Source organism: Cololabis saira, chromosome 16, assembly GCF_033807715.1.
Source record: "Cololabis saira isolate AMF1-May2022 chromosome 16, fColSai1.1, whole genome shotgun sequence".
Classification (NCBI taxonomy): domain Eukaryota; kingdom Metazoa; phylum Chordata; class Actinopteri; order Beloniformes; family Belonidae; genus Cololabis; species Cololabis saira.
The window spans coordinates 5,481,620-5,494,933 of NC_084602.1; the positions used below are offsets into that span (position 1 = coordinate 5,481,620).

A 13,314-nucleotide genomic window follows, 5' to 3' on the forward strand; every position below is an offset into this window, starting at 1 on the left:
AGTTAGTCATTGGCAAACTGTAAGTCTTCACTTATTGGGTCTCCTAATGTTGGTTTTATTAATTCAGCGGCGGTTTTGTAGTCTGGCCTTCACTGATGCTTTGTTTATTGACCAAAAAAAGAATAGGGGAAGCTAGTGCACCTGTTTTGTATGGAAACCTAATGATGCAAATCAAATTAAAATGAGTCACACTACCAAATAAACCACAATTTATGTGTGTTCTATTTGAAATAAATCCAAAAGTTGAGTTCATAAAGTAACTTTCTTTGCATTCATTTGATTCCCAATCAACATACACTGGTAGGAGTTGCTTTACATTGTTAATATGGTCTTAAAAACTGTTGTGAAATGCAAAATAATAGAATTTTATACATGCAAATATGTGATTAATTACTGAAATTCAGCCATTAATCACGATTAAAGAAAAATTCATCGCTTGACAGCCCTAGAAAAAAGTAATCATGTATTCTTCCAATCCTCATATGTGAGTTTGTCTACCCAAATAGCCCACAATTGTGTATAACATTATTTGAGCTTGGAGAGCAGCTCTCCCCTATTCTAAGCCAGTGCTTTCTCCACAAACCATAAGGAAACAGAGCTACATGTCTGTGGATTAAGCTACAGCCACACAGTCAACTAAATGTTAAGTAAATAAGGTGCTTATACTTGTTCTAATGCAAGCCGGCAATATGTATAAACTCAGATAAGTCTAACAATAGGTAAACTAAAGTATTATTAAAGACACCATATTTTTTCATTATTTTGATAATAGTTAGGCCTTCAGAGAAGGTCTAGATGGCCCTGACGGTCCGCCACTGGATTATAGTTTTAGTCTGAAGAGTAAAGAGTAAACGATGAACAGAAAGTGTGCCTATTTTTTACTGTTTGCCTTTGTCTATTTCAAAGATGTCAGGGAAGAAGCAAAAGAGCATTCGGTCATTCTGGGCAGCAAAGATTCAGCCCCCTAAAAAGGTTGCCAGGTCAGAGGAGATGGTGGAAGAGACAATGGAGAAGACGGAAAGGGAGACTGTAGGGGAGATAGTGACAGCGGAGACTACAGAGGAGGAGAGAGTGGAGAAGACAGTTGAGGAGACAGTGGAGGAGATGGTGGAGGAGATGGTGGAGGAGAGAATGAAGGAGACGGCGGAGGAGACAGCAGAGGAGACAGCAGAAACGGTGAAAAAGCGGCCATTAAGTGGAGCTGCCACCTATAGGTGCACTTTTAAAAGTGAATGGTCAGCAAAATGGCCATTCATCACCGTAGGCACCACCAGCTCCTACTACTGGTGCTCTGTCTGCAGACAGGAAAACTCCTGTGCCCATCAAGGTGTAACAGACGTGCACAGACATATTAAAAGCAAAGGACATCAGGCTAAAGAGCAGGCTATCCAGTCCACAAGCGGCATTACTACTTTTTTTGCCCCAGCTTCTGTGTGTGGCATAACAGCACAAGAGGCCAAGGTACATATGAAAAGTAAAAAGCTTGTGATAACGTTCGTTTGCATTTTTCGTAACATTGTAGGTTATATTAATAATAAAAAAGTAACAAAACACTTAATACTGCATGGAATGTTTATATGATTTGGTGCTTAAATTCATCCCTTTCTGTTGCAGACAAGGAGAGCTGAAGTAAAAGTGGCTGTGGCAATGGTGCAGCATAATGTGCCATTTGCTGTCTCTGACCATTTCAGCCCATTATTAAAGGAGTGCTTCAGAGATTCCACCACAGCACAAAATTTCAAATGTGCCAGCACGAAAACAACGTGCATAATAAATGAAGCAGTGGCACCTCATTTTAAGAACAAATTGGTCATGAAGATGAGGGACAATCCATTCACCTTGATCACTGATGGGTCAAATGATACAGGTATTGTTTTGATAGCCATTGTATACATTTGCTTGTTTTCCACACTTTCCAGTACCTATTTCTTCACAGAACATTTTAGTGTGGTGTGTAATCTTGTAAAACATGTAACTCATCATTGCAGGACAAGAGAAGATGAACCCGCTCACTGTGCGAGTTTTTGACAGTGATTCTGGAAAAGTTGTCCATAGATTTTTGGATATGTGCACAACAAGTGGGCGTAGCTGTGGCACAGCGGAAGTAATCTTCCAAAAAATGAACGAGGTCTTACAGAAACACGCCATACCTTGGGGAAATTGTGTTAGCTTATCAATTGACAACGCACCTGTGAATACAGGAGCAAGAAATTCCATTGCATCCAGGATTCTGAATGAAAATGCCAACACATACATCCATGGGTGCCCCTGCCACATTATCCACAATACCGCCAAAGAAGCTGGACTGAGATTTTTGGAAGTAAGTTTGATCATCTATGCTTTCAGTGACCTATCAGTTGAGCCTAATCCCAGGTTAAATAGTTTGTTAAGCTGTGGTGTAATGAATCTGTGATGTGATTGAATCTAATGTCATTATAAAACATCATGTATTGCAGGTGACTGGATTTGATCCAGAGGATCTGGCTGTGGATGTTGGATACTGGTTTAAGGGTAGCACCAACCGTAAGGGTTACCTGTCAGGTTTGTGATTTAAACAGCACCAGTGTAGTACAAATGACATGAAGAAGACTTTAATTAGACTGAAATGTAGGATGTTACATTCTTGTCACAGAATTCTGTGAGTTCCATGGAAGCGAGTACATGGAAATACTTCAACACATTTCCATTCGTTGGCTGAGCCTGGAGAGATGTTTGACTCGCCTTCTGCAGCAGTATGAGCCACTCACCAGCTACTTCAAGTCATTAAGTAAGCTGCATATTTCACTGACATAAATGCAAGATTACTACAAGACTGAAATGAAAACATATTTGGTATGCACAACCTATACTTTTGTATTTACAGATGAGAAACAACCAAGGTTTAGAAGGCTGGTGGATGCATTTTCTAACCCGCTAACAGAGGTGTACCTCCTCTTCTACCAGGCAACATTGCCAGCCTTCTCCACCTTAAACCTCCTACTCCAGAGAGAGAAGTCCTCAATCTTCCTTCTACATGAAGAGGTAAAATGGAAGGGTTGAGCTATGCTTCTGCAAATAATGTGCTGTACTTGGTCATTTTTTCATTTGCTCATACATATTGTTCAAATGTCATTTGAAAATCTTTTCTGAATTACAACTTTGTAGATGACAAAGTTCATCCGCAAGTTGTGTGCAAAGTTTCTGAAGCTTGCAGCACTGCAGAACCAAGATGTTCATGAAATCCAATACAAGGACCCATCAAACCAACTGCCAGGTAATATTCCCAAGTTTCTCATAGGCAGATACACATACAATGTCCACCCACTGACCACAAATAGACTGTTTGTGAGAGGACTGCTCATTCAGTTATATGAGACTGATGTCCTTGATGTCATGGGATATACATTTACGAGGGTTATGCAGATTAGCAGTTGTGGTTGTTCTTTGTTGCTAATGAACTCTGTTAAGGAAACATATAGAAAACAACTATTATTGTGAACTTACCTGTTCCTAAGGGTAAAGTCTCTTGTTTACTCTATCTCTCTGGTAGGAGAAAAGCTGAACATTGGATTCATTACTCGAGCTACGCTCAACAGGCTCCTTGATGCGGGAGACATTACACCACAGCAAGTGGAGAGGTTCCAGCAGGCTGCGCTGGCATTTCTGTTAAGGGCTGTGGAGTACGCCATGAATAAGCTACCCCTGAGAGAGACCCTGCTCAAACATGCTAAGTTTGTTGATGTCCAGCAGAGGACAGAGTGTGGAGTGGAAGATGCTCTGTACTTTGTTGAAAGGTAAGGGTTTCACATTTTGAATAGATTGTGAAGTTTGATGATCACATCTGAAAAACAAACCTTGTTGTTTCTCCTACTGTAGCTTTATCAATTCAGTACACATTGTGTTCTTTAGGTTTCCTGAACTGCTTCCATTCCACGGACCCCAAGAGCATGATCAGCTCAGTGAGGAGTTCCTGGACTATCAACTGATGGACATCCCTATGCCCCAAGACCCAGCCACGTTTGACACTGAGGCTTTCTGGGGGAACATGTCATCACTGAAGAACAGGGTAAGAAATATTCTGCACCATCTGACATACACATTTACTTTATCAACTTTATAAATGCAAATATGAGTGTAATAAGGCCTCCTTGGTACATTTTTTCAAAGGTGACTGGTTTGAGCAGATTTGGACGGCTGTCTGAGATTGCCAAACTGGTGTTAGTGCTTTCACACTCAAATGCAGATGCGGAGAGAGTGTTCTCCATGGTGGGACTGAACAAAACCAAAACAAGAAACAGTTTGGCCCTGGATGGAACGCTCTCATCCATTATGACTGTGAAAATGGCTGGCCTTGAGCCACAGTGCTTTAAATGGGAGCCCCCTAGCTCTGTCATCAAGGCATCAAAATCTGCTGCAAACACTTACAACACACAACACCATTCATAAGCTGAAATACACACACACACACACACACACACACACAAAAAAAATGTTGAGCACTGCTGTTGTGAAAAGTGTCTTACTTATTATCCATTTGTTGTTGGTTTTTTTCTTAAATGTATTAATAAAACAATTTATTTTATTTAGCTGGATTTGTCTTATTGGATTAACCCATTCTTTTAATTTTTATTTATGCTGGTCAATTATAAAACAGTATGTAAACTTGAACTGGTTTTTAAGTAGCAAAAATAATTGGGAGTCTAGATTGGGCCGAGGGGCCGCTGCGGCCAAAACGCACAGAATTTCAAGTCGCACCAGCCCTAATAGATGTAATCTCACTCCAAACTTTTCATGAAACTTGAGAGCCCTGATATATATATATATATATATATATATATATATTATTTTTGACTTCTTTGCACCATACTGTTTTTTTCGGGTTTTTTTTACAATTACGTCTGGTGTATGTTTGTATTCCATGTTTGTCCATTTTATTTGTCCATTCGTCTTGTGTTAAGTATTGTATATTACTTGCTTTAGATAAAGGTTGTTTTTTTAAACTATGCAAATATTTTATTGCATCCCTAAACTCAGAAATGTAAAGAAATGTCAAATTATACTTCTGCAAGTTATGATAAAGGTGCAACAAACTACGATTAATTATATACATTTAAAAAAATATATAATTTGTGTACACATAATATTTTAAAATATTATTTCTTTCTTATTTTCCTAAAGATAAACATTAGAGGTGGAAGTAAATAAATAAGATTATTTCTATCGTTGCAGATTTTTTAAAACATAAATAATGTTTATTTTGACTTTAGTTTAACTTTGAAACTAAAGTGAAACAAAACAACCGGAAACACAGTACAACAACAAATGAGACATACTTCAGTGTTTGTGTTTTAAGGACAAAATAAGACAAAATTTCAGCTGCAAATGTTTGTTGTACTTGCAGTGATCATTTCTGAGGTTTGACCAAACGGGAGGTGATTAAATATTCCAACTGTATATTTGAAAGTAAGTTCTTGTTAAATAATTGTTAACGTTCAGAAACAGGAACACATCTTCTGAGATTTGCATCATTGTAATAAAACTTTGACAAATCGCCAAAACAACTGGAGACACAGTTCTAGAAAGTAAGCACAACATATAAAACAAATGAGACATACTTCAGTGTTTGTGTTTTATTTAAGGACAAAACAAGACAAAATTTCAGCTGCAAATGTTTGTTGTACTTGCAGTGATCATTTCTGAGGTTTGACCAGACGTCTGCTGATGACTGTGAGGAAAATAGATTGTTTTACTTCCCCAAACGGTGAAAAGGTGAGTTTGTAGGAGGGATAGACTTTGTATTTTTGTTTTATTCAAATTAAAATGGTAATAACACAATATCTTTCATGTGTATTGACAGTCTTTAAGAGGTCAGCACACTCTTTTTAACCGGAGCACCCGGAGAAAAGCCAAACGAACCACGATCTTGCTTCTGCACGTGGGAAAGGTGGAGGTTCTGAAGTTAGGGTGGGTGAAGGAAAAAGGAGTAGGGGGAAGGTGTGGAAGGACGATGATGGAGGGAGGGAGGTTTTGTGAGGGAAGGAGGTTATTTAAAGAGCTGGAGGAATCTTGCCCAGAGAGATTTCTTTTTAGTTTTCTCTGTTTTCTCCGTCTCTACCTGCTCTTCCAGATTCTTTATTCTGTCCATCCTCTCCTTGGTGGATGTTTCCCTCTCCTCCTCCTTCTGCCCCAGAGTCTTCTTCATGGTGGATATGGTTTGTAGGTGGAAAGCCTTTTCTACGTACCACAGCAGCTGCTTATTCCCCAGGACCTTCTAATTCTCCACTACCTCTGCATTCATGTCTGTTTCTGTCTTTACTTTCTCAGCCAGGAACCGGGACTTGACACAAGCTTTAGATAATAAGTATTAGTTTTTATTTATTCAATGCATCTAGTAAACCATGGCATTTAAACTGATCAATCAAATTGTTAATAATAGATACATTAGCTTATATATAGCTTATATAATACATATATAATAATAGATCATAAATACATTTATCCCACTGAGGGACTGATAAAGGATTCATTTATCATATTAAGAGACAGGAACAAATAAGAAGAATACAGAATATGATACAGGAGTTAATAACCGTAATAATAACAAAAATCAATAACAAAATCAAAGAGGCTTATTATTCATAAGGGGTGTTGTGGCAGGGTGGAGAGGTTGACGGGACACGCACCTGTGTCCCATCCACCTGAGTGGCTGCCGCTCTCCACCCTGCCTGCCTTTATAAGGCAGAGCTGGACAGCAGCAAAGGGGTTCGGAGGAGCTGCGGGTATGCTTGTGCACATGTTGGCGGTGATGAGTGAGAAATAAAGGGTTCTGCACGAAACAGCCGTGTCTCTCCATCCTTCGGTCGGCCCCGGTAGCACTCGCCCTGCTACAGGTGTTGTTTGGGTTGTTGTTGAAATAGTAAGGGCTGTGGTGGGGTGGGATGGGGTGGCACGCTTGGGTGGGAGGGTGAAAAACCTGGTTGCTGTCCCAATTTAAAATTGTGTTCAACAGTTGTATTTTAAGCTGGCCCTTGTTGCTTCTTACTGCTTTGAACTCTGGCAGTAAACTCAACAAAAACATTTCATCTGGATCATCATGTTGAACAGGTGTCTTCAAAATGTCAACCAGGTGTTCGGCAGAGGGTGTCTGTGGTGGGTTTGATCGCCTCCTTCTTTTTGAGCTGTAGAAGTGGGCCCTCTCTCTCTCATCTCTCTGCTCTCTCACCTGTCTCTCCTCCCTTCCATTTCCTCTCACCTCCCTCTCCCTCTCACGGTCTGCTCTCTCCTCACTTTCCATATCTACCCTCCTCTCATCCTCATCTTCATCTTCCACGTCTCCAGACCGTTCTCCTCCTCCGTCCTCCTCCTCCTCCACCTCTGTCCTCACTACATCTCCCTGGTCAAGGCTGCTTTTAGAACTGAAAATAGACAAATACTGTATTGTTAGACTGTGGTATTGCTACTTTTACTTGAGTAAAAGATTGTAATACTTCTTCCACCGCTGCATACACTGTCACGCAGAGAATTCCACTTGTTCCTGCATTGCTCAGGATCTGTTAAGAAAAGGAAAGAACATTATTATTCAAAAGCAAAGACCATATAACTAAACCCAGGTCTCTCTTTTGCAGATACATGGCATCAGGCGACTCCATGCACTCAATGGCCTATGATTAAAAATCCAGCTCAAAACGGCGCGCCGCGTCGCGCTGCGCCGCTCGCAACCAGTTTGGACAGTGCAATAAAAAATAAAGCAATGGAATTGTTTTTGTCGCTGACGCTCGCTCGCGTCGCATGCAGTTAGGACACGATGTAAGGCTGCTTGTTGCTGCTGAAGCTCGGAGATCTTCTTGTCCTCTTCACCCGAGGGTTCATGCAGCTCGTACTCTGATGTCGGGGTTTCTTGGGTGAGGTTAATGTTCTCGGAGCCAGCAGAGGTGTTTCTTTCAGCAGCCTGGGGATTTGTATCTGTGTCCAGAGCATTTTCTTCAGCAGATTTCATGTCTGGAGCTTCAACAGGAAGTTCAGATACTGTGGCTGGCGTCGGAGGGATCCGCTCAGGTTGTGGCACGGCGCTGCAGGAGGAGTTTTCTTGGTTTCTGCTGTGTGTGTTTTTGTCAGCACGGTGGGCATTTTGGAGGCTGAGACCTTTGGCCGGACAGTCGTGGCCAGCATCGGTGCGTTCTCTGGGGATCGTTTGTCTGATTTGGGAGTGTCTGTGGCTCCGGCTGGTGACTCTGTTTTACAGTAAAATGATCTTCTCCAGGAGGGAAGTTGTTAAAATCATCTTTCTTTTTCAAAGCTATTTTTTCCCTGCTTTGCTGGGGGCCGTTAACAACCACAGATGACCTGACGTTGTCGGTAACACTGAGATTACTGGTCATGGTGGTGACATTTTTGTTTGTTTTTCCTCTTTGTCTACGATTTTTCATGGTGAAACGGTTGGTCTTTTCTTTTAATTTAGTTGTTAGTTTAGTTGTTTTCTGATTACCAGACTAATATGTGTGTTATTTAAGTCTAATGACTAAAATAACAGAGAGAAGTTGGCTAGTACTTACCTAGTCAGTGAAATGAAGAGATGTGAATGGTCTTCAAGGGTGATTGATGTCATAAAGACATGAGTTAGGCTCCGCCCCTAGCGACAAGTTCTGCGTGACATCAACGTTTTGTTGAATGCAACAGAGAATGTTTAGGCTCTGCCCACAATCAGTCAGAGTTCTGTGATATTGACTCAAACGGGAGGTGGTTAAATATTCCAACTGTATATTTGAAAGTAAGTTCTTGTTAAATAATTGTTAACGTTCAGAAACAGGAACACATCTTCTGAGATTTGCATCATTGTAATAAAACTTTGACAAATTGCCAAAACAACCGGAAACACAGTTCTAGAAAGTAAGCACAACATATAAAACAAATGAGATATACTTCAGTGTTTGCGTTCTAAGGACAAAACAAGACAAAATTTCAGCTGCAAATGTTTGTTGTACTTGCAGTGATCATTTCTGAGGTTTGACCAGACGTTTGCTGATGTCTGTGAGGAAAATAGATTGTTTTACTTCCCCAAACGGTGAAAAGATGAGTTTGTAGGAGGGATAGACTTTGTATTTTTGTTTTATTCAAATTAAAATGGTAATAACACAATATATTTCATGTGTATTGACAGTCTTTAAGAGGTCAACACACTCAAACTCAAAGTTTTTTTTAACCGGAGCACCCGGAGAAAACCCAAACAAACCATGATCTTGCTTCTGCACGTGGGAAAGGTGGAGGTTCTGAAGTTAGAGTGGGTGAAGGAAAAAGGAGTAGGGGGAAGGTGTGGAAGGACAATGTTGGAGGGAGGGAGGTTTTGTGAGGGAAGGAGGTTATTTAAAGAGCTGGAGGAATCTTGCCCAGAGAGATTTCTTTTTAGTTTTCTCTCTTTTCTCCGTCTCTACCTGCTCTTCCAGATTCTTTATTCTGTCCATCCTCTCCTTGGTGGATGTTTCCCTCTCCACCTCCTTCTCCACCAGAGTCTTCTTCATGGTGGATATGGTTTGTAGGTGGAAAGCCTTTTCTACGTACCACAGCAGCTGCTTATTCCCCAGGACCTTCTGAATCTCCGCTACCTCTGCATTCAAGTCTGTTTCTGTCTTTACTTTCTCAGCCAGGAACCGGGACTTGTCCTGTTCCCACCGGCGCTCCTGATCCTGCATAAACTCTATTAAAGATGCATATTTTTAATGTTCACAGTATAATGCATCATATAATAATAATGATGATAATAATAAATTATTATTACCATTATTACTTTCTTGTTCCTAGTAATCTTTTGAAGAATAAGATGCTATTTTTCAATAAATCAAGATATTATGACGCACTTGCAGACTTATAACTGAGTGAGTGGGATCTAACTGCTTTTTAGGGGTTTTCTACTAATGGCGTTTTTACACCAGTACCTACTCGGCTCTACTCATCTCAGCTCGGCTCGACTCAACTTTGCCAAGTTTTTTTTCCATAACAATTAAATACAGCACCTGGAGTAGAAGTAGGAGGTTGGAGTGAAGCTGCTGTGACGAATTTGATTGTGTATCTAAACGAATAAGACAACAACACTAAAGATGTAGAACATGGAGGAGATGATAGATGTGCTGCTGGGTCTGTGGCTTGTGTTCCATATCAATTTAAAAAATGAGAGTGAAAGAAGCTTCAAGCGGTGACGCTTTTCAATTTTTTTTAGTTTGTCTCGGTGCTGCTGAAAAGTCAGCTGGAGCCGTGAGCAGCTATGAAGAGACAGAGCTCCTGGTGGATCTGGTCGTTCCTTATCTCCGTCTAGATCCCTTTTTAATTCTCTCCTCAGCCACCAGGTTTATGAACATCTGACCCTCAGCGTTGGATCACCAAACAGACTTTTGCGCTGCCATTGCCTGTCGAATAAAATGAACAAGAAGCCGCCATCAGTCGCTCTTTCGCTGATTTCCTCCTCCTGACTCGGATGTCTGACTCCAACCCCCCGACCAATCGGTGGCCTGCAGTGTGATGATGTCAGAGTAGTTACAGAAAAAGTATTGACTCGCCAAACCGAGGGGAGGCGAGTCAAGTCGGGCTGACAGGGTACTAGTGTAAAAGCGTCATAAATGACCCAAGCCAAGCCATCAACACACCTGATTCTAGTCAATGGTCATCACTACCAGGCCTGCACAACTCTGTTGGTGACACAGTCACGTGTAACAGGGTGTGTTGAAGCAGGGAAACATCTAAAACATGCAGGACAGCGGCTCTCTAGGACCAGGGATGAAGACCGCTGCCTTAGCACCTTTTAGACCGTTTAGAGAAAAATTAGATGTTGTTTTCTTTTCCGATTTAAATTACCTTTTCTGGGGGATGTTTCTTTTCTTTCTAATCTTTAAGCACAATACATCAAACCCACTGATGTTACACAAATCACAGCACTGAGAGTCGCCATGGTGATGAACCACAGAGACAGCTGGGAATGTCTTTAAATCAATGAGAAATAATTTCTAAATCTACTGGTTCATTTTTTATATTAGAACATTTTTTGTCACTTACGTTTTTCAAGTAGTCTTTTTCCACAAATCTTCCACTAGAAGTCAGTTTTGTTATTTATATACTTTACTACAGTAACAATGAGAAGCGGAGCATCACTGAGTAACTTCAAGAAATCAATTAAATGTGATGTTTTAATCTGGGAATAATCGACTTGTATTCAATCACAGCGTTGTATTTGTGATTGCAATAACCATTTCTGTTAATTACGTCAAAATGTGAAACATGTTTCCTCTCATTAAGGAAATTAACTGCGGTTCTACTTTGTGACGAAGCCCCCATGTTGCATTGAAACTGCAGTTCTGATGGACAATCATAAAATAGATTCAAGTATGTTATTTCCCACATATAAAGGGACAAAAACACTCTTTCCCAGGTGTTTTCTTGTGTATTCAGAATAAAAGACTTGGAGATTCTGTTACTTAAGTATTTGCGTGCTTTGTTGCGGAATAATTAAGCCTTCACACATCTGTCAATGTTTATCAGTCAGAAAAATTACCATAAATTATTCCACAAACAGAATAGGAAGCAAACACTACAGGCATAATTAAGGGACCTTTCAAACCCTTGATTATGACGTGTCCTGTAGATGTTTGTGTTTCCATGTGGAGCAGTGAGTCACAGGCTGTTTTAAGTCTGGGTGGTTCTGTTGTCACCGCCTCATGAAGCTGTCCTGCAGTCGTTCCAGCTCGGATCCTCCGGTGTTTCCTCCATCGCTGTTGTATTGATACGTGGAACATTGATGCAGTGATGGCGGCGGCTGTGGCGCCTGACCAGAACTTCCTTGATGTTCAGAGACACAATATAACAGGTTCAATTACAGAGTGGAATATTTTTAGCCAGATTCTTACAGGTAGGATTTTTTCATGGCTTAAAAAGCCCTTCTTCCTTTGTCTCTGAGGTCATTAATGGCCAGATTAAAATTTCCTGTGGAGCTAATTTTGAGTCCCAAATATGTGTAGTTGTGTGTGTGCTGTATGTCTTTAGAGTCCAGGAGAAACCTGTGTTGGTTCTTCTGACACTTTCGGTTCTGGAAGACCATTACTTTGGTCTTTTCCAGGTTAACAGTCAGGGCCCAGGTCTGACAGAACATCTGCAGGTGATCCAGCTGCTTCTGCAGAGCCTCCTTAGATGGAGCAAGCAATATTAGGTCATCTGCAAAAAGTAAGCACTTTACTTCTGTGTCAGACAGGGTGAGACCAGGTATATCCGACTCCTCCAGAGATTTGGCCAAATCATCAATATAAATATTGAACAGGGTGAGACTGCAGCCCTGCTTCACACCTCTACTTTGGGGAAAGAAGTCCGTCTCCATGGTTCCAATTTTTACACAGCATTGATTATTTATGTACATTGTCTTAATAATGTAGTAGATTTTTCCACCAATACCCTTTTCCAGTCATTTCAGAAACAGGCCATGATGCCAAATTGAGTCAAATGTTTTTTTGAAATCTACAAAACAAGAGAAGATTGTGTTTTAGTTGTGGTGGACGTGTTTCTGAATGAATGTGTGGAGGGTGTAGATGTGGTCAGTGGTTCTGTGTTGTGGTGTAAATCCAATCTGACTCTTGCTCAGGACATTATGCTCACTGAGGAAGTCTTGCAGACGGCTGTTTAAGATGCTGCAGAATAACTTTCCCAGGTTGCTGCTGACACATATACCTCTGTAAATGTCAGGCTCATATTTGTTTCCACTTTTATAGATTGGCGTGATAATCCCTTGGCTCCGTGTCAGGAAAATGTCCAATGTTTGAAATTAGATTGAATAATTTCAATATGGCATTCTTGATTTTATGACTGCTAAACTTGAGCATTTCATTTAAGATGCGATCAGGGCCACTGGCCTTCCTTGGCTGCAGGGCCTGGATCTTCAGTAGCAGCCCCCCCCACTGATTTCATAATCTAAAGGATTTTGGTTGTCTTTAACGACTGATTCCAAGATTTCAAGTTTGTTGAGCAGATTATTTTGGGCTGAATCCAGTGTGATTGAATAGTACAGATTTTCAAAGTGTCTCTTCCAAATTTCACCATTTTGAATAGCCAATTCTTCCTTGTTTGGGTTGTTGAATGAACGAGTCGATGGACTTTTCAATTTCTTCAAGTTGGTGTTGTTCATGTTGCTTCTTTTTAGTGCTCAGTGTTTTCCTATATAACTTTAGTGTTTCCCAATACTGGAGGCGGAGCTCATGGTTGTCAGGGTGCCGGTGTTTTTCATTAGAGAGTTTTCAGACTGTTTTTCTCAGACACCTGCAGTCAGAGTCAAACCACTTTTCATTAGCTGATTGGTTTGAATTGTGA

General features: G+C 40.7%; 1 protein-coding gene across 1 annotated transcript; it reads left to right on the forward strand.

Annotated features, from left to right (window-relative positions):
* The first annotated feature begins 795 nt into the window (after window positions 1-795).
* On the forward strand, window positions 796-6,321 carry LOC133462830 (uncharacterized). The gene is made up of 13 exons (XM_061744280.1): window positions 796-807; window positions 907-1,176; window positions 1,615-1,867; window positions 1,989-2,320; window positions 2,457-2,541; window positions 2,633-2,767; window positions 2,864-3,021; window positions 3,145-3,253; window positions 3,530-3,773; window positions 3,889-4,045; window positions 5,837-5,973; window positions 6,107-6,191; window positions 6,304-6,321. Exons 1-13 carry the CDS (start codon window positions 796-798, stop codon window positions 6,319-6,321), a joined length of 1,995 nt encoding a protein of 664 aa, XP_061600264.1.
* Window positions 6,322-13,314: the final 6,993 nt, after the last annotated feature.